General features: G+C 42.9%; 1 protein-coding gene across 1 annotated transcript; it reads right to left on the bottom strand.

Moving 5' to 3' along the window:
- Positions 1 to 599: 599 nt before the first annotated feature.
- Positions 600 to 27,417, bottom strand: CD180 (CD180 molecule). The gene is made up of 3 exons (XM_036106778.2): positions 27,176 to 27,417; positions 12,260 to 12,426; positions 600 to 8,152 (listed from the first exon to the last, which is right to left on the bottom strand). The coding sequence occupies exons 1-3, from the start codon at positions 27,263 to 27,265 to the stop codon at positions 6,424 to 6,426; spliced, it is 1,986 nt and encodes a 661-aa protein (XP_035962671.1). The 5' UTR covers positions 27,266 to 27,417; the 3' UTR covers positions 600 to 6,423.
- Positions 27,418 to 27,628: the final 211 nt, after the last annotated feature.

The following is a 27,628-nucleotide window of genomic DNA, read 5'->3' as shown; positions in this document are numbered from 1 at the left end:
TAGGAGGCAAATTCAAAATACAGAGAAGAAGAAAAATGAATTGCTGCAATCCACCAGCCACTCTGTCCTTCTTCAATGTATATAGGTTTTTAATTTTTTCAAAAAACTGAAATAACAGTGGACATGATGTTTGCTGACCTCTTTGGTTGAGTATTAAATCACAAATATATTTCAATATCTATAAATATGCTTCTGCAATGTTGTTCATAATGGCTGCATGGCATTTCATTTTATGGACGTGCCATATTGCTTTCACTCACGGCAGGGAGCCCCAGATGTAGACGATTGAGGTCGTCTTGCTCTCCAGTTCTCAGCCAGTTTATGCCAGAGTTCATTGAATCTATCCCCACACTTCCTTTGATCCCCCCTTCCACCCACTAGGCAGCCATGTTAATTAAATGGTTTGTCTTTTTGTGTTCTTACAAAACGCTGGTATTGTTTTGTATGCGTGTATTTTTAATGTATAAAAATAATTGTGTTACTATGTCATTTGGGGTTTGTTTGTTTGTTTCCCATCAAGCTCTCTATGTTGGTTCACAAACTGGCCTCTGTACCTGAAGAGGGAGGAGAAACGGAAGGAAGAGGCAGACCAGTCCAGATTGGTAGGTGGCAGATTTAATAAGCAAGGAAACTTGCATATGAGGCTTGTCTTGGGTGGCCACAGACAAGTAGATCTCTGCACCCATGTGCCGGAATCTTAAAAGTTTGTATAGAGGTCTTAACAGGGTTCAGTTTTGTGTACCATCCAGATCAACAGAACGTGGCTCTCCCCAGACTGCTCCTTCAAACCAGCTCCCATTGTGGGAATGGTGGGTAGAGTGTACATTCCAGGAACAGGGGAGGGTGTGAGGAGCCTCTGATGGCGCAGGTCCAGCTCATGGGTCAACCAGTAGTCATGTCCTATCGATGACCTCCTCCAACACCGTATGTTTAAGATTCAAATACATTGCTATAGCTATTTCTAACCCACTGCTTCTGACGACTGTATAATACCCATGGTGGGTGTCTTCCACATGTACCTACCCATTTTCCCAGTGATGAACACTCAAACTGCTTTGAACGTCCCCCTCCATAAATAATGCCACACTAAATATTGTTGTGGAAATGTGAGATTTTCTTGGGAAATATACCCTCGCAGAATTTGTGGGTCACATATTTGACTTGACTAATTGTTGTCACAGGGTTCTTGAATGGCTTCACCCATCTACAGCCATAAGCCATGCACACAGTTCCTATAACCCCACATCCCACCGATGCTATTATTCAGCTCGTTCTTTTTTGCCAGACTAATAGATATAAACCTTTATCTCATTTTAAGTTGTATTTCTCTAATTCCTAGTCATACCAACAGGTTTCCATTGTTCCTTTCCCACCCAAGAATATAGAACATGATGATGTTCACATCACCTAATTTATTAAGTCATTTGTCTATTAATGAATATTTAGGTTGTTTCCAAAGATAAGAGAAAGCAAAGAAGGGAGATCCAAGCTGTTGAGGAAACCCATGAATGAACATGCAGGGAGAAGGAGGAGATGGATGGATACTCTGGTGACCACCTGTCCTCTGCTTATCTTTGTGGGATCTAATACCTTGTCTTGAACAGTCACATGCTTAGAGAATATCTCAATTTGGGGGGATGAGAGTTCAATGAAGTTCACTGTTTAATTTTTCATGAACAATAATGACTTTTTAAAAATAATCCGTGGATTAGTTCTTTCCTTCCTCAAGACCAGCATTATTCAACTGATTTCATATTGTAAGTAGATGGGATGGAATGGGAGTGCGGGTGGAGGGTTAGGTGGGGGAGTGAGGGAGCTTAGCAGCAGAGTCTTGCTGCCCAGCAGTTGTAGCAAGAGACTAATAGGCTTCACGCCCCAGGATGTCTCACCCTTGGATTCGAAGGCTCCTTAGCCCCTTATTCCCATTTTGTTACAAAATTTCCTTTTAGAGAATATGGAGCAGTTCTTCAACTCATTTGACTCATGGAGCTTAACATACAACTCCACTATTGGTTGATAAAATTAAGATTAGGGAAGGATATTTCGCATGAAATCGTTTGGCTTAGAGTCTAGAGCCAAACCCAGTCTAACACAATTCCAACATCTAGGGGTAGGGCAGAGGAATCTGTTTGGTAATGAATCCCCCAGATGATTCTGGTGATAAGTCAGTATCTGGGAGCCATACCTGGCTGGCCCATTCTTCTGCAGCCTTCAAGCTAACCCCACCTTCCCCTATTAAACATTCTAACTCCTCACATTCCACGCGATTGATTCTAGTTAAACACCCAGGATCCCCAGTTGTGACTTGCTTAGAACTAATCACACTCTTTCTTGCTGTAACCCAAGTTAACTTTTTCTTTAGCAGTCAAGGGAGAAAACCATGTCAGCTGCCCCTCTTGCATCTTATACAAAAACATTTAAAAGCCATTCATCTCATACTTTTGTAAACTTCAAAATTGCAAATGATACTTATTGGGGAATTGGACCAGTAGGACTACAATGACAGTTTCCTGTCCGGAAATTTTACAGATAATGCCTGTGTTTGGGTCTGTGCTGCATTCGGTTAGCAATGATGGCTGCTGGCTGCAGGGAAAGGGATAATTTACCACCAGACTGTGGGAGTTGCAGCTCACGCAGAGAGTCCTCTGTGATGGAGGCCAGTCAGCTTTTATGGACTTCAATGCTATTTGCTTCAGTACACTTTGAAATGCAGGGTCAGCTCACTGAGCTACCAACATGCAATAATAACACATTTTTATAGGAGTAGCTTGTCAGAGCAGTAACAACATGTGATACATAAAACCGATAAACACACCATGTCTCCAGATTCTATCCTAGTAACCAGGATAAAGCAATAAAATTGACAGCAGCTATCAAAAAACTCCCTTTCTGACTTTGGCGGGTGAATTTACTGTTGCTTAAAACAGAGGAGCTGTTACAAAGCCTTAGATCAGTGTGCAGTTATGGAATAGCAAGTTGCATGACACGGAAGGGGCGCGCGCCTGATAAATGAAAGCAAGACGGGCAATTACATTTGGCTGGGCCTTAGGACCCCACCGACTTTCATGTGATGCAATCCGCATCCTGGATATCCTGAACAGAATACTTGAGTTTTTGTTCTCACACATGAACTACTGTGGGGAACAGCATGGCTGTGGAGTGGTAAGTCAGCAGTTAGCATTTCCTATCCGCAGCTTAAATCCTGAAGTCAGGGAAGAGCCTGAATTTGCTGGAATGCACAGGGAACTCGGTGCCTTGGTTCTGTCTTAGACGGGATTCATAGAGTGTGAACTCCCATACTCTGAGATACAGAAGAAGGGAGGAAGGAAAGCATGAGACCAGCAAAGGAGGGAAGCACAGAGAGGGAAGGAGAAAAGGAAAGAAGGGAGGAGACCACAAAGAAAGAAAAAGGAAAGAGAAAGAAGGGAGGGAGGGGGGAAACAGTGAGCATGGTTTTTGCATCTTCAGGGTCACTACCAGGAACATCTCCCAGAGTTTCCAGAGCGGATCATCTAATTTGCTACAAGCAAATGAACACAATCAATGAAACAAATTAACTGTGTGTCCTGCTCCCTTCCCCCCCGACTCCTCAGAGGTGAGTGGCTCTGGCAAAAGATTGGGGTGCATGGGGTGCTCTAGTCGGCAGGGGTGCTCTCTCTTGACTTGGGAGGGTTGGCTGCCTGAACTTTTAAACCAGCGTTGCCTCCAGGTCCCCGGAACGAGGGGACTTTCCCATAGCAGCGGGCAGGGAGCTGCCTGGAAGACCCCCCCACATACACACACACACTGCACACCGACAGAGCCTGGCCAAGGCAGCCATGCCCACTTGTGTGCCAGGTCCCTCCTGAGCCCAGGACTCAGTGAGAAAAGGCCTCGGTCGCTGCCAGACTCAAGGCCAATACCAACCCAGCAGTGCCTCGAACTGGCCTTCTCAGAATGGTGCCCCACCATCGCAGGCCCTGGGAAGGAAGAAAGGTAGATGATGGGTGAAGCCCAATCTCCTCATATTTCTAGCACTTACTTTCTCCTTCCATACACATGTTTAAATGATTGCAGCTCCCTCAGGAAAGCTGAGGAAAACTTCCTTTTCAGGCACCTGTTTTCCCAAGCACTGATATCCAAGGTAATTAAAGCAGCTAATTGTGTGATGTTTCATTTCATTAGCAGAGTGGTGCTCAGCTTGCCCTCGCTCATCAGGTCCAGGCCACCTAGAGCTCAGGAGGATATGGTACTCATTCATCTCTGCCACCTCTCTTGGCTTTGAAGGAAGGATGCCTTTGATCCCAGGAGCTGGAAGTTACCAACACCTTGGACAACAAGGTGTAAGTTCTTGGACACTTTGACCTGCTGCCAGACAGTGAGGGGAAAGGGATAGATGCTTCTGAGTAAAACTGAGATCACATGCCTGCTAATAGGCCCTGGATGAACTGTGGCCTGGGAGTTAGCTGAGAATCCCTACTTCTTAGCATTCCTCAGGGTGGGAACAGGGTGAGGCCAGTGAGACACCCACCCTGGGTGCTAAATTTAAGGGGGCACCAAAGAACTCAGTAATGAAGGTAATATTTTAATGCAACATTAAATTAAAAAAAAAAAAACTGACGCAAATTATCAACCATGAACAAAATATCAAAATTTTAAATAAAGGCAGCATCAGTATTACTGATTTTTCCTTTTGCCTCAGCTCTAATATGGTTCAGCATGGGACTATTATTATGGATCCTGTTTTTAAAAATGTTGATATTTTATTTACCATGTATTTCTTTCATTAAAGTTTTTACAATACTGCATTAAAACTGAGTTTTTTGTTTCCCCCTTAAATTTTGCACCCAAGGCGAGTGCCTCGCTCGCTTTCCCTTGGCCCCCACCTTGTGTTCTTAACCAAGAACTTCTGAGAAAACTTGGCTTCCCATCCAGGACTACATAAAAAAATTCCCCTAAGGCTAGCAGAGCGTTTGCAGTAGAGGTTTGTGGCATTTCTTCACTATTTCCTGTCTTTCTTGCTGTTCTTGGGGATACAGAGGTAAAGAGAGCTTGCTCCCCACGTTTCCACTCTGTTAATATGTCCCATTCTTATGCCCTCATCTGAAGGGCTAACAAATTCCGATTGGATATGAAAGTTAATTTTATTTTGATAGCCTATCAGATTTTCATAACTCTAAGTTACCACCTCTAGCCTAAAATTCATTATAGAACTTAAGGCCATATGTATGCAACACCTGAGGACAAGAGGTTCCAATCTTATCTGCCATTGAGACTGCAGAAGATCAAGCCCTACGTGAGAATGACCCTTTGTGCCTTGTAAGGCCTAAGTCATAACACTTTCCCCCTTCCCTGGCCTTTCTGTCTCTCTACATTCAATGGTCTTGTCCTCTCTTTTCCACTGGTATAACCATTGCTGACACCCCCAGCCTCACCGGAAACTCAGTAAGCCAGCTTATTGTGTTCTGGACAGCTAGCGTACAGCAATGTTTTCTTCCACTGGTTTTCAACGTAAATGTGCTGTCTCAATTGCTGTCCCAGGTGAACAGACTTTTGAGAGCTGGCCTGGGAAACAAACCACCATTTATTTCATAGTTTCTGTGGGAGAGAAGCTTCTAAGGACCAGACATCCAAATGAGAAGAGCATTTGGACCACAGCCCATGCGTAAGGTAGGATTTGTAATGTAAGAGCAAACACCCCAGATAGGTAGAAGGTGCTTCCAGGGTTCTGAAGAGAGGGTGGCCAATGTAGCTAAACTCCTAGACCTTGGGGGATGGGGGGCTGGTGGGGGTGCTTTTTTTTTTTTTTGTAGCTATTTGCACCCTAGCGGCTTTGTAGAGGCCTTAGAAGCCTAAGGATTAAGGAGATTAGTGAAGTCAATTTGATGTCAAGATTCATTTCTCGGCCTCTTCTTTTACATTCACCATGTATCCCCTTTTTCATTTAAAATAAGCTTTGAGACTTTATCCTCAACACGTTTGTCAAATGACTGCCTTACTGGGGACTCAGAGCCAAGCATGATGTCCAAGCTGTGGGAGACAGAGTTTGGGCTGGGGCTGTCAGCGCTGCTTAGTTGGAAGAGTTGATTATCTTTTAGGGTCAGGGTAGGAGCTGCTTCGAGGGGTGCCCACAAGTGGAAGGGAGATGGCCTCCTAGTGCATTCTTCTCCTGGCCTTTCCCTGCCACGGGTCCTCCAACCACCTTCCATGTGAAGGAATGGCTCTGGATCTCTCACAGCTGTGGTTGGGCCCCCCAGCCCTAGTCAGTTTAAGTTCCAGGAAGGTTCATTAGCTCTCGGACTCAGAAAAGCACAGCGAATCCCTGCCCAGCTGCAGGAACCAGTCCAAAAAGTCTGACAGACTGAAAAGGAACAGACAACAGTTCCTTTACTTGGGGCATTTTCGCTGAACACATTGACTGGCCATCTCTAGAAACCTTCAGCATTAAATGTGTTGGTATTTCCACCTCAGAAGGAATTTAACTAAAAAAATGAGCAGACTGGCAACCAAGAATAAAAATACTACAAGAAAGAAAATGCCCATGGCCGTAATCCCACAAGACAGTTTGACATCAGACAGCTTAACTCCTCTTAAAGATGGGGGGTTCGCACACTTGGTGTCCTCTGAGCCCTCAAATTTCTGCAGGTTTTCTTTGTACCATGTTATAAAATGAATATTTGAACAAGTGCAGTCCAGGGGATTGTGACTTAAATTAATGGTGCTCTGCTGGGACAAGGTGGGGAGGAGATGAGATGGGATGATGTGGATGTCATTGGCAGCCATATTGAGGTAGATTCCCTGAAGATGACTAAGAGCATCAATGCTATTGCCCGTCAGGCTGTTGTAGCTTAAGTCAACATGATTCAATTTCCTAAGGCTCTGGAATGCTTGCTTGTCTATGGAGAGGAGGTCACAGGAGGATAAAATAAGAATCTCCAAGCTGCTCAAGGTCTGAAGTAGGTTGGTCTTTGAGATACTCCTATCTTGAAAGTGATTCCCCTGTAAATTCAGATGGCGGAGATCCACCAGGCCTATTAGAAAGTGCTGATTGCTAGTATCCAGGAGACAGTGAGAAAGATTCAGAACCTGTAGGTGATGGAGGTTTTGGAAAGGACTTTGTGGACCCTTAATGTACAAGTGGGTAAATGCCAAATCTAGACCTTCTAGCCGAGGACATTCTTTGAACGCCTGACTCTGGAGACCAAGAGGCTCATTGTAGCTCAGGTTTAGGTATTGTAAGAGGGCCAGGTTTTTGAGCTGAAGACTGCAGCAGTCAGAAGACTCTATATCACTGTGGCTTAAATCAAGTTTCTGAAGATTTTCTAGTTTTTCCAAACACCCAGCACCGAGGTCAAGTTTCCTTATGTTGCCTTTGACAGAGAGGTCTGTAAGGGATGGAAAACTGGCAGCATTGATTTGACACAATTGGTCAAAATGATTTACATTGAGAACTAATTTCTTGAGAGCCTTCATCCCCTCAATCCCAGAGGGTAACTCATTTAAGTGATTTGCCGTCAGATCCAATTCCTGGAGTTGAGTGAAGCACCGAAATGTGGCAGATGAGATATCAGAGATATAGTGATTTTGTAGATTGATGCTTTCAACAGATATTTCACAAAGTCCATCAAACATGGCTGACGTAAGGTCTTGGTCATCAGTGTCTTCATATGACCCCAGCCAGAGAGACTGAGTAGTAGAGTTCTGTAGACCTTTTAATACAACAGACAAGTTAAGAGTCCCTCCAAATTTCAAACTTTGGAAGATGTTTGAATGGAAAGCTCCAGGCTCGATGCCTTTAATGTCATTGCCATTGAAATTAAGGCTTAGGTTGGTGGCCTGCTCCAGAACATGCATGTCTTTACTAGAGAGGTAGTGTATAGCATTATTCTGAAAATCCAGAACTTTCAGATTCTGAGTTGGGAAGTTTTCTGGGAACTTAATGGAGGAAATATGGTTGCTTCCTAGATGCAAGCTTTCCAAGTTTTCCAGGTTGTGCATTGGGATAAACTCAAGATTGGATATTCCTGTTTGGATTAAGAAAAGATGCTTCAGCGACTTGGGCCCATTAAGAGATGTTTCTGCCATGAATATCAGGGGATTTCCAGTCAACACAATTGTGTTCAATTGATGATGGTTTTGAAAAGTGTCTTCATGTACCCAGTTGATCTGGCACCTTGAAAAGGTAATAACATTTAACAATAATTAATTGGAAAAAAGAAAAACTATCCCAGTGATCTATATTAACAAAGCCATCTTTTGTGTTTAGTAAAAACAGTATACATTGTTACTTAAAATAAAACATAAAAACTTTCTTCAGTACCAACAGATGATCTGTTGAATTAATGGCTAGCCTCAATTCTGAAAATTCTGATTTAGAATTTTTTCCAGATATCTTGCCCCTTTGGATTGAACTCTCTGAGGTTTGTGTTTAGAATCTAGGGAACAGTTAGCGGTTTGATTGTAGGCAAAATCCAACTATTTACTATTTTAAGTAATTTACAGCATGTTATATATAATGTATAATAGATAACATATGATATATAATATATGTATCTCTGTCATTCTGGGCAAATCACAACTTATCTCAACCTCTTTTGTTGTATCTATAAAGTATAGAAATGATGAGTACTTTGTAGAACAGCTGTTAGTCAAATGATACATATGAAAATGCTCCATAGAAATATGGAACACTAGAGTTTTCATCCTGGTATTGAATCTGAAAATACTGGATTATGCATGCACACATAGGTGCGAGCATGTACGTGCACATACACACACACACATGCACGCACACACACACAGAACTCCCCTGGAGATCAATAAGGGAATTCCTTAGAATTCTAATTCCCTTAGAAAAAGAAGTTGGAATCCCTAGGAGCAAGTGAGCCCTAGAGCTAGCTTTGTCATATCTGCCAATATCTGCCAGTCCTTGGTGGCCTAGAGCCCGAGTTGTAATAAGCCATGACATGCACCATGGCAGGAGACAAAGGTTGGGGTCCAAGCAGGGTAGGAGGTCATATCAAAAACCTGCAAACCGCCAAGACCCTCAAAAGGGAACCTTTCAGTGGATGACCTTAAAAAAAAAGGTCATACAGGATGACCTTGAGGATATGTGTTTTTCTTGGCCAGAGCTCTGGATGGAACAACAACAATAATGAGAGAGGCCTCCTCTGAGAGTCTCTAACCATAAGCTTCTATTCATAAGGACCATGGCCCGAGTTGACGTTCCCTCTGTGGACCACCCAAAAGAAGCCTCTGGAGAAAATTGAGTTTCAAGTGGCTCCAGAATGATAGTGACTTCAGGTAATTGGCAGAAGTAAACAAAAATTTCTTCGGGAGTAATGTACCTACTTAATTAATTTTTAATATGGAAAACCTTCAAATTTACATAAAAGTAAAGATCATAGTGCAATAGACTTTCATTTATCTATCACACAGTTGCAATAGTTCTCGAGATTTTGCCATATATACTTCTTTGCTTCTTCTGTTCCTACCTCTCCCTCCTGAATTATTTTAAATTGGATCCTAGATATCCTGTACATATTTCATTATGCATCTCCAAAAAAATATAGGCTTATTTTCTATAGCCATAATACCATTGTCTAATTCCAGGAAAGTATTTTAAACAAAGATCTACATCAAGTTTCAAATGATAAATGAGCTCAAAGTAACATTTCGCTGAACACATAAGGGAATTAATTAGTCAAAGTCAGTTTAAAAAGTGTTCTACGGAGGGGCCTGCGTGGTGCAGGCACTGAAGCGTCGAACTCTTGGTTTCAGCCCAGGTTGTGATCTCAGGTTCACGGCCTGGAGTCCTGTGTCGGCCTCTGCGCTCAGCGTGAGTCTGCTTGAGGTTCTCTCTCCCTCTCCCTCTGCCCCTCCTGCTCATGCTTTCTCTCTTAAGCAAATATATAAATCCTTTTAAAAAATGTTCTACAGAATCAGGTTAAAACAAACAGATACTAGAATTATGAGGTATATCTGATAATATGTATATGATTTATAAAGAACACGTGAGTACCTGATATATATTATCAGAATATATAATAAATATATTTCTATCAAACATGTGTTTGATATGTTTAAAGGAAACAGTGTGAACCAATGATATGATGAAGGAAAAATTTATTAAAACTGATGTGATATATTTGTAAAATGAAGTCACTGAAATTTACTGAGATAGGAAGTTAATGAAATTGAAAAACCAAGGACAGTTTATACAAGAGATTAGACACAGCTGAAGAGGATACTAATGGACTAAAAGTAGATGTGAAAATATTACTTAGAATATAGTCCAAACCACCAAAGAGGTAGAAAACAAAAAGGGCATATTGACATATATGGAGAATGGATGAGAAGCTGCAATATGAATCAGAGAACGAGAGGAGATGAAAGAGTGAATGGGAGCAAACCAAGTTTCAAACAAATAATGGCTAGAATATTTTAGAATTGATGAAAGTCACCGTTTGCAGATTCGAGGAGCCCAACGATGTACACAGTGCAGCACTGTGATATTACAGAGTGCCCAAGACAAAGAGAAACTACTGGAAACACCCAGAGAGGAAAGATTACCTGTGTGTGCAGTGATTACGCAGACAGGTGACTATCTAACAGTGACAAGGGAAGAATGGAACGGCAGCATCAATGGGGTGAGAAAAACAACTACCAACTCGGAATCACGCAGGAAATACATTTTTGGAAAAACAAAACAAAAACCAAGGGAGTTTACTGCTAACAGACTTTCACGAAAGAAATTGTTAGATATCTACTTCAGGAAAAAAGGAAAATTGTTCCAAGAGAAAGTCTGAAAAGCAAGACGAAGAATGAGCAAAGAAAACAGAAAACATGTTGGTAAAGCTAAAGAAACAGTGGCTGTTTAAAGTAATAAAAATAGCGTCTGACTGGTGGCCAGGTAAGAGGCAGGGGCTGGGGGAGCTAAGGAGAGGGAGTTTAGAAAGTACGAGGTCATGTTTGTATCACCGTTTGAAAATAACAGAAGAGGAAACCTAGGGTCCTCTAGCTGGAAAAGCTCTCCTGGCCCCAGGCAGTCCTTAGAAATGTGGTCAAACCCATTCCATCTAAAAATGAGAAATGGTAAAGTAGAGAGAAAGTAAATGTCTCGAGGGCACAATGGGTAGGTAGTAGACTGATCTCTGTCCCTGTCTGAAAGGCCAAGGCTTCGTCTTAGTGAAGTGTGGGCAGGCAGCCCGTGGAATATTGGTTGTGGAGGTGGCCTGGGGTCCTCTGAGGGCCTCTGGACTGGGAGTCAGGAGAGCAGAGTCCCAGTTCCCTTACTCTGTGACCCTAAGCAAACTCACAAAATCTCCTTGAGCCTCCATTTCCTCATTGAACATGAGTTGGACTGTGATATTCAGCATGCCTACCTCCCAGGGGTGGTTATAAAGTTGAAATAGTTTTAGGGATGTGAATGCTCTGCCACTCTGCAGAAGCTCAACTTGAACCACCAAAGAAATAGAGCTGCTGCAAGGGAGGCAGACCCCATCCACATGCAAAGCCCTTTCCCGTTCCAGTCTTACACACACACACACACACACACACACACACACACACGCAGGCTGTATTTCCCTTCTGTTTTCTTCCCTTATTTTCTTGTGATACTTCTGTCCATTGGTTCACAAACACTGGTTCAGCATTTGGAATCCTGATTCAGCTTCTAAAATTAAATAACAGAACTCTTTTCTCAATTTAGAGGAGGAAAAAGTTAGTAGCTTATGTGTTTCTCCTGTAAATTTTTCTTAAAATGTCATCACCCAAGAATAAACTATGGCATCTGATTTAATACAAGATTTGTTTTCAGTTTTTTTTTTTTTTAAAGATTTTATTTATTTATTTATCTGAGAGAGAATGGGAGACAGAGAGCATGAGAGGGGGGAGGGTCAGAGGGAGAAGCAGACCCCCAGCTGAGTGGGGAGCCCGATGTGGGACTCGATCCCGGGACTCCAGAATCATGACCTTTGCTTTACCAACTGAGCCACCCAGGCGCCCTTCAGTTTTTTTTTTTTAAATCAGTATTCCTTAGAACTTCTTAACACTGCTGATGCAATCTAGTTTGAAAATAATCCACTTTTCTCTCCACTGACTGGGTTTTTGAAATATTACATTTCACCTGCATAAAAACATTTCATGGGAAAGAGTAAACATGCAGGATAGACAGAGTGTCCCTGTGCTCCCAAAAGGAGGTCCTGGAAACAATTTGAATGCAAGCTGTGTTATTACATAAGTAAAACATCAACTACAGACAAGGAACTCAGATACATACCTGGTTAAGTCCAAGAAGATAAGATCTACGAGTCTGCTGAAAGTTGTATTTTCAAGTGTAGGCAAGAAATTAAAGCCAAATTCCAAAAATTCTGTTGTATTTGGTAGCGTGTTGGGAACTTCTGTGAGACCTAAATTTTCACAGTTATATGTGTTGTTGGCTTCTTTCTGATGAGAGAAACAATGTAAATTCATGTCAGAGTTGGTAATTTGATTGACTAGCAAAATTACATACATTTTATCCTTTGAGCAGCAATCCCACTTCCAGCAATCTTTACCAAATATATACCTGCAAAGGCACAAAGTGACTCATGCAGAAGATTATTTACTTTAGTAATTTTTGTAATACCAAAAGATGGGCAATAACCAGATTATTCATCCATATAGGACTTGTTGAATGAAATACAGTACGTTCACAAGATGGAACCATCTGCAAATGAAAACAGAATGAGTAAGATCTCCACGTGCTGATATGGAGTGATATCCAGGTATATTGTAAGGTGTAAAAAGCCAGGTACAGAATGTACACGTATGGTATGTAGTACATGGTATATGGTATATAGTATGTTGCATATTTTATGCTACCTTTTCTGTAAAAAAGGTTTGTGCCTTTCTTATATTTGCAAAAAGAAACCATGGAAAAAAGCCCAAAACTCATTGCCTTGAAGAGGAAGAAAGGAACCAGATGGAGGAACAGGGAAGGAAAGAAGACTTCTCCGATCATACTTTGTTTCATAGTTTTGATTTTGGATGCATGGAAATGTTTTATTTCAGTCTGAAAACAAACAACTCTGCATTAGCATCACTAAAACAAGACAATCCTACATTACACACTTTCTAATGTGAGACAATATTAAGTACACAATACTGCTTATGAGGTATTCGTCCCTCTCCCAATTCCGCTCTCCCCCCATAATTAAATTTGCATCCAAGACTTTACTTATAGTCTACAGATGATATGACGGATTTAAGTTAAACAGCACCACAAGGTAGCAGTGAGCCAAATGCAGAAGGTGGGGCAGTCTATAGAATTACCGCCTTTGTTCTATGGCCTTGTGAATGGTGTTAGGGAAGTAGAGAGAGAGGGGCGCGGGACAAGAGGAGATTGCTCCTGTCAAAAGTGACAAAGAGATAAAAGTTCTTTAAGAGATAAAACCAAATAATAATACAGTAACCCCCTTATTTTGATTCTGATTCAAATAAAGCATTAGGAAAAGACATTTTATGGACTACCAAGAAACTTTGAGGACAGGATATTAGAAGATGTTAAGGAATTGTGAATTTTGTTAATTATAAGAGCAACATTCTTATTCTTTTGAGAAGCCTTTTGAAGTATTTCTGGATAAAATGACTTGATGTTGAGGATTTCCTTTAAAATAGGGCAAAAAGGAGGGGAGGAGTGGTTAGGTGAAATCAGGCAAAATATTGCTGATTGTTGAATGTAGATATATATTCACGGAGGTTCCTTGTAACTAACTACTTCTGTATCTGCTTAGAAATTTTCTTAATATTTAAGGAGGGCACGTGATGTGATGAGCACTGGGTGTTATACGACGCAACTAATGAATCATTGAACACTACATCAAAAAACATTTTTTTTCTTAATACAACGTTTAAACAAACTAGCAGTGTGGCACAGACCGTAGGTCGTGAGGCCTTGCAACTTTGAAGCATGCCTCCGTTTTGGATCTCTGGAACCACAGGCTGCTGATCCCAGACCCTAGCATTGGGGCGCAGCCATGCATGTAAGCTCAGAGGACTGCCTCATCCTGTGCCCCACGGGAGTCAAGTATTTAGAAATCTGCTAATCACTGCTTGTTAGATGCCCTGCCTCACAAATCTTGGACCAGCTAGGTAAAAATGGGAAGGGGTTGGTCATAATTTATCTGGATGTTGCCTTAGGATGAAGGGGTGTGGGGTAGGATGAAGGTCTGATGGGGTATATATTGCAAGAGGAGGCTCCTGGGAAAGAAAGAAATGATTTGCAGGAAGGTGCCCCTGGGGGCCATCTCCCACATCATGTCAGACTGCACGTGATTTCATCCACCCTTTCAGACCTGCCTTTGCCCTCACCACACAGTAGACCCCGCTGAGACTGTCCTGGTCTGGGCAAGACCTGCCCCAGCAGACTCTAGCTCACAGCTGTCCTCAAACTGAGTTGCGAACAGTCCCGCTCAGCTGGAAACAGAAGACTGAGCACATTGTCCTTCACCGTGAAGCCTGGTGTTGTGGACATGTTTTAATTGCTTTCCGCTCGATTCTCACTTCTGCATAGTGGTGCTCATTTTTGTAGGGACATGGAGCATGCTCATCTATAGGAAATCACCAGTTTTCTTCTATATTGTGAAAATATTATGAATGTCACTAATGAAGTGCTGTTGTTTTTATTCCCTTGCAATTCATTCTTCAGACCCATTTTAGAGACCCAGACGCCTCTAGGCACTGCCTCAGATCCACCTAATGTCCTTGAAATGCACACTTCGCATTTAAACTTAGATTTAGCCGACTGGTGGGGAAAACACATGTTGCTAGGCCCAGTAGCTGCCCCAGTAGCTGCTACGGTTTGGAGTAGCTTTGAGAAGACATTTCTCTTTTCTGGTCTCCATTGGCATAACAGATGTCACATACACTTGGAGAAAGGGACCTTCCCTTGAGTCGTCTTGCTCTTTTCTGTTCCTTCAGCAAAAGGCACCATGCTGGTGATTCCCTCCTTCTCCTGAATATATAAGTGCCCATGACACCTAAATTAGTCCTCTTCTGTGCTTTACTAAGCACTTTACTGCATTAATGTAATTCAGAAAGTTGAGGATCCAGCAGGAGCTCTACTGAGCCAATGGCCTGAGGCAGCTTCTAGCAAATTCAAAGGCAGATAAATGAAAAAGCTCAGTTTCAACCCAGTGAAAAACCGAGAACCAGTGGATAACACTACCACAGAGTACTGAGAATCCACCATGAGCCTGTGTCATACATTAATCTCTAGTTAGGTATAAACTGCAATGAACTCTCTGCCCTTGATTCCTGGGAGAAAGAGGCAAATGACAAGAATTGCAGCTTATAAGAGAATTTAAAAATCAAGCACATTTAGGAGAATGTCCTAAGCTACACACACACACACACACACACACACACACACACACACAGAGGCTATTCTCATTCTCTTTTTTATTGATAGTAAATTGCAGACATCATGTCCCTTTACCCCTAAATTTCCTGAGAACAAGGACGTCTCTTCTGTAACCACAGTGCCGTTACCAAATTCAGAATATTGAACATTGATACGATATTATCGTCCAACATACAGTTCATATTCACATTTTGGCAATTGTCCTAATATTGTCCTTTATAGTAATTTTGTTTTTCTAATCCAAATTCACATATTGCATTTAGTTTTCATGGCTCTTTAGGCACCTTTGGTCTGTGCCAATTCCTTAGCCTTTTGTTGACTCTCATGGCATTGAGATAGATGTATATTTTTTATTTTATTTTATTTATTTTTAAAATTTTATTATGTTATGTTAGTCACGATACAATACATCATTAGTTTTTGATGTGGTGATCCACGATCCATTGTTTTCGTATAACACCCAGTGCTCCATGCAGTACGTGCCCTCCTTAATACCCATCACTGGGCTAACCCATCCCCCCTCCCCCCTCCCCTCTAAAACCCTGTTTGTTTCTCAGTCCATAGTCTCTCGTGGTTCATCTCTCCCTCCGATTTCCCCCCCTTCATTTTTCCCTTCCTTCTCCTAATGTCCTCCATGATATTCCTTATGTTCCACAAATAAGTGAAACCATATGATAATTGACTTTCTCTGCTTGACTTATTTCACGTAGCATGATCTCCTCCAGTCCCATCCATGTTGATATAAAAGTTGGGTATTCATCCTTTCTGATGGCTGAGTAATATTCCATTGTATATATGGACCACATCTTCTTTATCCATTCATCTGCTGAAGGGCATCTCGGCTCTTTCCACAGTTTGGCTATTGCGGACATTGCTGCTATGAACATTGGGGTGCATATGGCCCTTCTTTTCACTACATCTGTGCCTTTGGGGTAAATACCCAGCAGTGCAATTGCTGGGTCATAGGGTAGCTCTATTTTTAAATTTTTGAGGAACCTCCACACTGTTTTCCAAAGTGGCTGTACCAACTTGCATTCCCACCAACAGTGTAAGAGGGTTCCCCTTTCTCCACAACCTCTCCAACATTTGTTGTTTCTTTCCCTGTCCATTTTTGCCATTCTAACTTGTGTAAGGTGGTATGTCAATGTGGTTTTGATTTGGATTTCCCTGATGGCTAATGATGATGAATATTTTTTCATGTGTCTGTTAGCCATTTGTATGTCTTCTTCAGAGAAGTGTCTTTTCATATCTTCTGCCCACTTTTTGACTTGATTATTTGTTTTTTGGGTGTTGAGTTTGAGAAGTTCTTTATAGATCTTGGATACCAGCCCTTTATCTGTAGTGTCATTTGCAAATATCTTCTCCCATTCTGTGGTTTGCCTCTTTGTTTTGTTGACTGTTTCCTTTGCTGTGCAGAAGCTTTTTACCTTGATGAAGTCCCAAAAGTTCATTTTTGCTTTTGTCTCACTAGCTTTTGGAGATGTATCTTGAAAGAAGTTGCTGTGGCCGATGTCAAAGAGGTTACTGCCTATGTTCTCCTCTAGGATTTTGATGGATTCCTGTCTCACATTGAGGTCTTTCATCCATTTTGAGTTTATCTTTGTGTATGGTGGTAGAGAATGGTCGAGTTTCATTCTTCTGCATGTGGCTGTCCAATTTTCCCAGCACCATTTATTGAAGAGACTGTCTTTTTTCCATTGCATGTTTTTTCCTGCTTTGTCAAAGATTATTTGACCATAGAGTTGAGGGTCCTTATCTGGGTTCTCTATTCTGTTCCATTGGTCTATATGTCTTATAGACATATTGTGCCAGTACCATGCTGTCTTGGTGATCACAGCTTTGTAATATAGCTTGAAATCAGGCAACGTGATGCCCCCAGCTTTGTTTTTCTTTTTCAACATTTCCTTGGTGAGCTGGGGTCTTTTCTGATTCCATACAAATTTTAGGATTGTTTGTTCCAGCACTTTGAAAAATGTCATTGGAATTTTGATCGGGATGGCATTGAAGGTATAGATTGCTCTGGGTAGCATAGACATTTTAACAATGTTTATTCTTCCCATCCATGAGCATGGAATATTTTTCTTTTTTTTTAAGATTTTATTTATTTATTTGACAGAGAGAGACACAGTGAGAGAGGGAACATAAGCAGGGGGAGTGGGAGAGGGAGAAGGAGGCTCCCGGCTGAGCAGGAAGCCTGATGCGGGGCTCGATCCCACAACCCTGGGACCATGACCCGAGCCGAAGGCAGATGCTTAACGACTGAGCCACCCAGGCGCCCCAGCATGGAATATTTTTCCATCTTTTTGCGTCTTCTTCAATTTCTTTCATGAGTGTTCTGTAGTTCCTAGAGTATAGATCCTTTACCTCTTTGGTTAGGTTTATTCTGAGGTATCTTACGGTTTTTGGTGCTGTTATAAATGGAATTGTTTCTCTAATTTCTCTTTCTACAGTTGCATTGTTAGTGTATAAGAAAGCAACTGATTTCTGTGCATTGATTTTGTATCCTGCCACATTATTGAATTGCTGGATGAGTTCTATTAATTTGGGGATGGAGTCTTTTGGGTTTTCCACATAAAGTATCATGTCATCTGCAAAAAGAGAGAGTTTGACTTCTTCTTTGCCAATCTGAATACCTTTTATTTCTTTTTGTTGTCTGATTGCTGTTGCCAGGACTTCTAGTACAATGTTGAACAATAGTGGTGAGAGTGGGCATCCTTGACGTGTTCCTGATCTTAAGGGAAAGGCTCTCAGCTTTTCCCCATTGAGGATGATATTCGCTCTGGGTTTTTCATAGATGGATTTTATGAACTTGAGGAATGTTCCCTCTATCCCTATACTCTGAAGAGTTTTAATCAGGAAAGCATGTTGTATTTTGTAGAATGCTTTTTCTGCATCAATTGAGAGGACCATATGGTTCTTCTCTCTCCTCTTATTAATGTGTTCTATCACATTGATTGATTTGCGAATGTTGAACCATCCTTGCATCCTGGGGATAAATCCCACTTGGTTGTGGTGGATGACCCTTATAATGTATTGTTGGATCCTATTAGCTAGGATTTTGTTGAGGATTTTGGAATCCATATTCATCAGGGATATCGGTCTGAAATTCTCCTTTTTGATGGGGTCTTTGCCTGGTTTGGGGATTAAGGTAATGCTGGCCTCATAGAATGAGTTTGGAAGTTTTCCTTCTGTTTCTATTTTTTGAAACAGCTTCAGTAGAATAGGTATTATTTCTTCTTTAAATGTTTGGTAGAATTCCCCAGGGAATCCATCAGACCCTGGACTCTTGTTTTTTGGGAGGTTTTGGATCACTGCTTCAATCTCGCTACTGGTTATTGGCCTATTCAGGTTGTCAGTTTCTTCCTGTTTCAGTCTTGGCAGCTTACAGGTTTCCAGGAAGGCCTCCATTTCATCCAGATTGCTCAGTTTATTGGCATATAGTTGTTGATAATAATTTCTAATAATTGTTTCTATTTCCTTGGTGTTAGTCATGATCTCTCCCCTTTCATTCATAATTTTATTAATTTGGGTCCTTTCTCTTTTCTTTTGGATAAGTCTGGCCGGTGGCTTATCGATCTTATTAATTCTTTCAAAGAACCAACTTCTAGTTTCGCTGATCTGATCTACTGTGTTTCTGGTTTCTAATTCATTGATCTCTGCTCTAATTTTTATTATTTCTCTTCTAATGTGTGCCTTAGGCATCGTTTGTTGCTTTTTTTCTAGTTCTTTAAGGTGTAGAGTTAGTTGGTGAATTCGGGATTTTTCTATTTTTTTGAGTGAGGCTTGGATGGCTATGTATTTCCTCCTTAAGACGGCCTTTGCAGTATCTCATAGGTTTTGGACCGATGTGTTTTCGTTCTCATTGATTTCATTGAATTGTTTAAGTTCTTCTTTGATTTCCTGGTTGACCCAAACATTCTTGAGCAGAGTGGTCTTTAGCTTCCAAGTGTTTGAATTTCTGCCAAATTTTTTCTTGTGATTGAGTTCCAGTTTTAAAGCATTGTGGTCTGAGAATATGCAGGAAATAATCTCAGTCTTTTGGTATCGGTTGAGACCTGATTTGTGACCCAGTATGTGGTCTTTTCTGGAGAAATTCCATGTGCGCTCGAGAAGAATGAGTGTTCTGTTGTTTTAGGGTGGAATGTTCTGTAAATATCTATGAGGTCCATCTGGTCCAATGTATCATTCAAAGCTCTTGTTTCCTTGTTGATTTTCTGCTTAGATGATCTGTCCATTGCTGAGAGTGGAGTATTGAGGTCTCCTACAATTAACGTATTGTTATCAATATGACTCTTTATTTTGGTTAACAGTTGGCTTATGTAGATGGCTGCTCCCATGTTGGGGGCATAGATATTTACAATTGTTAGATCTTCTTGTTGGATAGACCCTTTAAGAACGATATAGTGTCCTTCTGTGTCTCTAATTACAGACTTTAGTTTAAAATCTAATTTGTCTGATATAAGAATTGCTACCCCAGCTTTCTTTTGAGGTCCGCTGGCATGGAAGATGGATCTCCATCCCTTCACTTTCAGTCTGGATGTATCTTTAGGTTCAAAATGAGTCTCTTGTAGGCAGCATATGGATGGGTCCTGTCTTTTTATCCAATCTGCAACCCTGTGCCGTTTTATGGGAGCGTTTAGGCCATTCACGTTGGAGTGATTATTGAAAGATATGAATTAATTGTCATCATGTTGCCTGTGAAGACGTTGTTTTTATAGATTGTCCCTGTAAATTTCTGTTGTATATCACTCTTGGGGTCTTTCTCCTTTTATAGAACCCCCCTTAATATTTCTTGCAGGGCTGGCTTAGTGGTCACATATTCTTTCAGTTTCTGATGGTCTTGGAAGCTCTGCATCTCTCCATCCATTCTAAATGAAAGCCTTGCTGGATAACGTATTCTTGGCTGCATGTTCTTCTCGTTTAGTACCCTGAATATGTCTTGCCAGGCCTTTCTGGCTTGCCAGGTCTCTGTGGATAGGTCTGACGTTATTCTGATGTTCCTCCCTCTGTATGTAAGGAATCTCTTCCCCCTCACTGCCCTTAGGATGGTTTCCTTGGTTCTAAGATTTGCGAGTTTTACTATTACATGCCACGGTGTTGGCCTGTTTTCCTTGATCTTGGGAGTTTCCTCTCTGCCTCTAGGACGCGAATGTTTGTTTCATTCTCCAGATTAGGGAAGTTCTCAGCTACGATTTGCTCAAATACATCTTCTAGCCCTCTCTCTCTCTCCACTCCCTCTGGGATTCCAATTATTCTGACATTGAAACGCTTCATGGTGTCACTTATTTCTCTGATTCTATTTTCATGGATTCTGAGTTGTTTTTCCCTGGCCTCCTCTTTTCCCTTTTTATCTATTATATTGTCTTCCAGGTCGCTTATTCCTTCTTCTGCTTCACTTACCCTAGCTGTTAGATTATCTAGATTGGATTGGATCTCATTGATAGCATTTTTAAGTTCTGCCAATTCAGCTTTCATTTCTGCCCTTAGAGACTCTATGTTGCCATTAATTGATTTCTCCATTCTAGCCATTGTCTTCACAATTGCTAGCCTGAATTCCATCTCCAACATCTTGGTTATATCTGCATCCATTTGTAAATCTGCGGCATAAGTCATAATCTCTGAGTCTTTTCTATTTTGGGGGTTCCTCCTCCTAGTCATTCTGTTGATGGGTGGTTGAGGGAATGTAGACAGTCCAAATTATTGACCAGAACCCAAGCAAGATGCACCTGTCTTCTTGGGACCTTAGGGTTGCTGGCCTCTTGTTTTCCCAGCCTGTCTTCTGGGGGAGGGGCCTGCTGCGCTGTTACTCAGGCAACCCTGTTTGGGCGGAGTTGCCCTGCGCCCCTGTGGCGGGGGATGGGCTCAGCCGGAATCAGTTTTGGGGGCTTTTGTTCTCTGGCGGCTTTCCCTGGCGGCTTTCTGCATCAGAGCAGAAGAGACCGTTTCCAACCCTTTGCCTCCGAGCAGAGAGACCTCAGTCTGTTCTTCAGTGAGCTCTCCAGGCCACACCATCTCCGTTTCTGTCTGTGCTGCTATAAACTGCAGTGTCCTGGGTTGTGCGCCCCTCCGCAGCGCCCCCAGTCCTGCCTCCAGGTCGGGGTACGTCTCTGCCCTTTGTGCTTCTAAAACCGCCAGCCACTCCCAGTTCGTGCGCATGCATGCCCGCGACCCCACCGCTCCAGGTTTCCGCCCCGGGGGCTGCCCTAAAGTCCTTTCCCCTCCACTACCGGTCTGCGAGTCTGTGCCCGTCCCCAGCGCGTGAGGCTGTCACTCACCGGCGGTGTAGGATCCCCACGGCCAGGCACCCTCCCGCTGTCATTTATCCTATGATATCTGCCTGCAGGATCACGGCTCCCCATTTCGTACCTTGAAACCAACCGCCTGCGATATTCTGTTTGTAGAGATCCAGATCTTCTTACATCTCAGGCTGGTTTCGTGGGTGCTCAGAGTGGTCTGGTAGATATCCAGCTCAATTCCGGGGACCAGTTGGAATAGGGTCCCCTAGTCCTCCGCCATCTTTTCTTCTCCTATTTTTTTTTTTTACTGAACACAGCCTCATTTCTTACAGAATGTCCCTCACTTGGGGGTCATGTCTTTCCTCATGATTTGATGCAAGTTATACATTTTTGGCAGAAATACTGCATGAATGAAGCTGTGTCCTGCTTACTGTGAGGATCCATCTCAAAACTTTGTGGGAGTGCGATTAGCAGAGCACGGGATTCCGGGACCGCAGAATGGCAATGCAAGAGAGAAGGAAGGGACAGGCTGCAGAAAGGGAACACTGTGTGACCATTGCCCTTTTGCCCAGGGCGGGGCTGTCTGCCAGGGACACGTGCTCATTGCTTCTCCAGGCAGACACCCCCACTGCTTGTGCAGCCCCTGTGGTTCCTCTGAGTTCCACATGAGCACTTCCTATGAAACCAGCTCTCCTTCTCTAGCCCTCAGTGCCAGGTCACTGTCTGAAATGACCTTCTCTCTCCTAGCCTGGCTGGTTCCATGGCAGATGGGTCCCTTGTTGCGGTGAACTCATGCAGCCCTACAGGGCTGCGCGAGGCTGTGGGGCATTCACAGAAGCCGTCCCAGGCCTCCCCCCGACCTTCCCAGTCGGGGCATTACTCAGGACCCCGTGTGCACTGGGACCTGCACCAACCACTTTATCCCTAGCGTCCTGTCGGAGCTGTGCCTTTTCGGCAGAGCAGGGCTTCCAAGTGCAACCTCTGTGTTTGCGATCCCTTTCCCTCCCAGGTATACATTTGCATTTTTTCAATCAAGATCTTGTTTTGCTGCCTTCCACTGTATCTCTAACTTCCTGCTATCCCACTGCATTTTCTTTTCTCGAAAGTGTTGAAATCATTTTCTAATTTTGAGCCCTTTGAGTTTCACCGCGTGCCGATTCCCACCTCTCCAATGAGCATCTCGTCTGCATTTGGCACCCACGGCGGCTAGCTACCCCCGCACGAGGAGTCTGGGATGACAAACACTGACCCTCCTGCCATTTTTCACTCCTCTATCCAGAGACGGCAGTGTGACGCGTCAAATCCCAGAGTAATAATTGCTCCCTCAACAGAAAACATTCCCAGGAGGGCCCAGTCTTACAACTGACACCTCCAGGCAAAGGGCATCCCAGTTATATGCAGTTCACTTTCTATTTGTCTTGAGTCAGACTGCTCGGGGGCAAATCCCAGCTCTCAACCACTAAACTGTGTTCTCTGAGCCTTCTTTTTCCCCAACTATAGATGGGGGATAACCTTGTTTGTGGGCCAGCTCTGAGGATTCATGAGACAATGTATGTTGAGTAGTCATGAGACGAGAATCATCTTTCTCCGAATCATCACAACATCATGTCCTTGTTGACAACTCTGCAGAAGCGTTTGTATCTGTGAACTTGTGAACTTGGAGTTCTCCTGACAAGAAGTTCTACTAAGCACTCCCCACCCCTCCCCAGGACTGAAGGACTGCCTCCTACCATAGTTTTGAGGGGACAGGATAGCCAAGATGAGCCCATTTGAAATGAAGTGTTGTGTCTACACCCCAAAGTAATTATTCAAGAGTGCATCTAAAGTGCTACTAGAATTCAAATCACAGAACACTTATTCCAGTTATACTTTGCACATTTGTCAGCCTCCAAATACCTGGTCATGGCTCTAATTTTGTTACTTATGATACACACACACACACACACACAGAGAACATGTAGAATATAACAATGGAAGAATCCACATGGAGTGTTTATGGATGTTCATTACATTTTTAGAACTTGTCTGGGTTTGAAATATTTTTCAAATAAAAAGTTTACTAAAAAATTCATCTTGACTCCCACCTCACATCATATACAAAAACAAACAAACAATTCGAGGTGGGTTGTAGATGTAAATATGAAACCTAGCAATAGAAATAAATACAAAGTATACCTTCAGAAAACATAGGATATATCTTTATGGCCTTGGGGTAGGCAAAAATTTCTTAAACAGGACAGAAATTCACTGAAAATAAAGGAACAATAACAATCTACATTAAAATTAAGAACTTCTGTTCATCAGAAGGTATCATTAGGAGAGTGGAAAGGCAAGCCATGGAATGGGAGAGGATATTTGTAATCTGACGGAGGACTTGTGTCCACAATATGTAAAGAACTCTTACAAATCAGTTTTTAAAAGACTGATAACCCAAGGGAAAATGGGCAAAAGAAGAAGCACTTCCCTCTCTCTCTTTCTTTCTCTCTCTCTCTCTCTCACACACACACACACATAAGGATAGGCAAATGGCCAATGAAGTTGAAAATGTACTCACTTTAATCATCAGGAAAATAAAAATTAAATCCCAGTAAATACTACTACTCATCCATCAGCATGGTTAACATTCTTAAACAATAGTGAGGCTATTAGTGAGGATACAGAGAAATCAGAACTCATATACATTGCCAATGAGTATAAATGGGTACCAACCCTTTGGAAAACCATTTGGCAATATCTACTGAAATTAAATATATGTATACCCTATGACCAAATACATCGCCACCTAATCAAGGTTTGCACATCTCTTTTCTAGAGACATAGATATGAATGTCCAAAGCAGCAGCATCTATAATAGCCAAGAGATCGAAAACAAGGCAAATGGCCATTAACAGTAGAATGAATAAATAAATAGTGGTTTACTAATATAAGAGACTACCACAATACACAAAAAATATACAATACGTGATAAAATAAACAAATGATTGCTCTACGCAGCCTCTTTGGTAAATGTCATATATTTAATGCTGAACAAAAGAAGCCAGACACAGAAGAGTACATGCCATGTGGTCTCCTGTATATAAAATTCACAAAGAGGCAAAATCATTCTTTGGTCATGGGAGTTAGAGTACTGGATGCCCCCGGGGGCTAGTGACTGCAAAGAGGCATGAAGGGCCTTCGGAGAATGTGCTGTTTCTGGATCTGTGTGCCGGTCACATGCGTGTGTTCCCTTTGGTGAAAACTCACTGCACTGTACACTTAGGATTGGGGAACCTTCTGTATGTATGTTTTACTTCAGTAAAAGGCTTATTAAACTCCAGACAAAGCAAAACAAAAGCCTTGTTTTCAGGATAGGGCCTGGTGAGCTAATGGGGCCCACAGGAGCACATAGACAGTGTGTGGTTAAATCTGCTTAACCTAGAGGGGAGAACAAAAGAGGAAAGTAAGGTGAGGGGGAGGCCTGGGCGAATTGCGGTGATCTGCACTTGAAAAAAGGCCAAACCCTTCAACCCAAAGCTTCCTCTCCTATCCTTCCCACTTTTATTGCACTTCCCAGCAGCCCTTCTTACCTTGGGACCAAACTCTCATTCATCTTTGTATCCCCTAGCAACGTCCCAGGAGTCACAGAGAGTGACCGCTCAGGAAACAGCCTGCGAATCCTGTTACCAAGAACTCATACACGATAAAGGATGTAAACGAAAGTATAGATCCAATGTTAATTGCATTGGTTCCAAAACATTGAAAATCGGTCCTTTCAGAGGGAGAGTTGCAAGGAGGTTGTTGTATTGAAAGGTTTCAGCCTCGCCTGACTTTCCCAAAAGAGAAAGCTCTTGCTGCAGCATAGGGCCAGGCCTGGAGATCCTGGGACCCTCAGCATCACTTCTGCCACCTGAGTGTCAGGGGGGCTGTGGAATAGGCAGCACAAGGCCTAGGGTGCTCACCCTGCTGCTTTCCCCTCTTCCCTGCCAAAGCCTGGGCCACCTGCAAAAAGGAATTGGCAACTCTGGAACCTAGTGTCCTCAACAGGAAGTGAGATGGTCTAGTATTTCCACGGGCTTTCCAGAATCTCCCAGGACTCCCTTGTGGGCCTCTGGAGGGCTACATGGGCTTTGTAGCAATGCAGGGATTTAAGAGTTGGACTGGTAGGCTTAAGAGGGGGGCATTTAAAAGAGCTTGCTTCCCAGTGAGCTGGAATTTAATTGTGGTACTATCCTACCTGAGGATGTTGTCAGATAGTGAATGGCATACCTCCCTGATCACTGAGGAGGTGGTGTCCCCACTCCGAGCCTCTTAACATGTCCCCTGCATGTCTGTGTGTAATTGACCTTCCAACCTGAATGAGGAGGAGGTAGCCTTCTGGGGTTGATAAAAACCTCTTCCTTGACCCCTTCTTTTGTTTGCTGATTTGTGTTGCCCCCAAATTCATATGTCTTAACCTGAGTACCCCAGAATGTGACTTTATTTGGAAAGAGGGTCTTGAAAGAGGTAATCTAGTTAAAATGAAATCATTAGGATAGGCCCTAATACAGTATGACTGGTGTCCTTAGGAGAAGAATACACCAGGACACAGACACGTCAAAGGGAAGACGATGTGGAGACACAGGGAGAACAAGCCCATAAGAGAGGTCTCAGAAGAAACTAACCCTGCCGACACCTTGATCTTAGACTTCTAGACTCCAGAATTGTGAAAAGTTTCTCAGTGGGAGGAACATTGGAACATTTTAGACGTTTGCAAGAGACTGAGGCCCTTCTCCTTTCTCTCACCATCCTCTCCAAGAACTTCCCACAAGTTGGTAAATATTGTTATGGGCCAAAACAGAAGATGCAATCTGGCCCTATTCTCCAGTGTTACTCCTGTGGGTTAATAAAACAGATGGAGGGCTGTCCAATGCAAGGAGAAAGCCAGACTCATTCAGAGTGATCTTTATATGCTCTAAAACCTGGCACAGGCCATCTTCCCTAATCTCCAGGAAACCAGAAAACTGTTTGGGGTAGTGGCCTTATGCTAGGATGTTGGGCAAAGAGCACCTCCATGCTGAAAGCACGTTTGGAGGGCTGTCCTTTGCCCTGAAACCCTGCTGGTATCTTATGTCCCAATTAGGATCATTTTTTTTTTTTTTAAGATTTTATTTATTTGGCAGAGAGACACAGCGAGAGAGGGAACACAAGCAGGGGGAGTGGGAGAGGGAGAAGCAGGCTTCCCGCTGAGCAGGGAGCCTGATGCGGGGCTTGATCCCAGGACCCTGGGATCATGACCCGAGCCAAAGGCAGACGCTTAACGACTGAGCCATCCAGGCACCCCCAATCAGGATTATTTTTAGGGAATTGTTTGCAGAGGAGGAAAACACTCACTTCTTCCAGTGAAGAATCTCCCAGATCATCCCCTGGCTGAGCCCATCCCCTGGGCTCCTTATTCACTCTAAAGAAAAACTGCTACACACCGTGTCACCCTTATAAAGACAGTGGATATTGGGAGGCCAAGGCTCAGATAGGACTGCATGCTGAATCTCAGAATCTCCAGGCAGTTTAACCTGGGTAAGGACAAATAGTTCAGACTCACCTCAGTGCACATCCGCTCCGAGGAGGTGATGGCTTTACAACCTGCAGAAAGCAACACCGCCAACAGGAAGCAGCTGGTACCGGGAGCCATCGCCGGAATGAGGCCACCCCAGCTTGGTGGGCTGATCCCGTGCCTGGAGTGCAGAAATGGAATCCAACTGCAATGGCCTCAGTAATTCGGCAGGCAGAGAGGTGCTCAGAAGGGTGACATGGGAACAAGAAATGTTGATTGCTCAGTTTTTGCTAGGTCTGTGCCAAAAAAAAATAAAAAGGGGAAGTTGCTTTTGCATACCACCAATCCTTGCCAAAAATAGCTGAGAACCCAGCCCCAGAATGGCCCAGTGCATTTCCTGGCAAGCATGTATCAGTTGAGCACCCCTCTGGGGTGGGTCACCCAGACTTACTGACTTAGGCCAGCTTCACGGGTTTGGCTAACTCCCAACAGCTTCTGGTC

The sequence above is a fragment of the Halichoerus grypus genome, chromosome 2 (genome assembly GCF_964656455.1).
Source record: "Halichoerus grypus chromosome 2, mHalGry1.hap1.1, whole genome shotgun sequence".
Taxonomy (NCBI): Eukaryota; Metazoa; Chordata; class Mammalia; order Carnivora; family Phocidae; genus Halichoerus; species Halichoerus grypus.
This window is presented reverse-complemented; position numbering and strand designations above follow the sequence as displayed.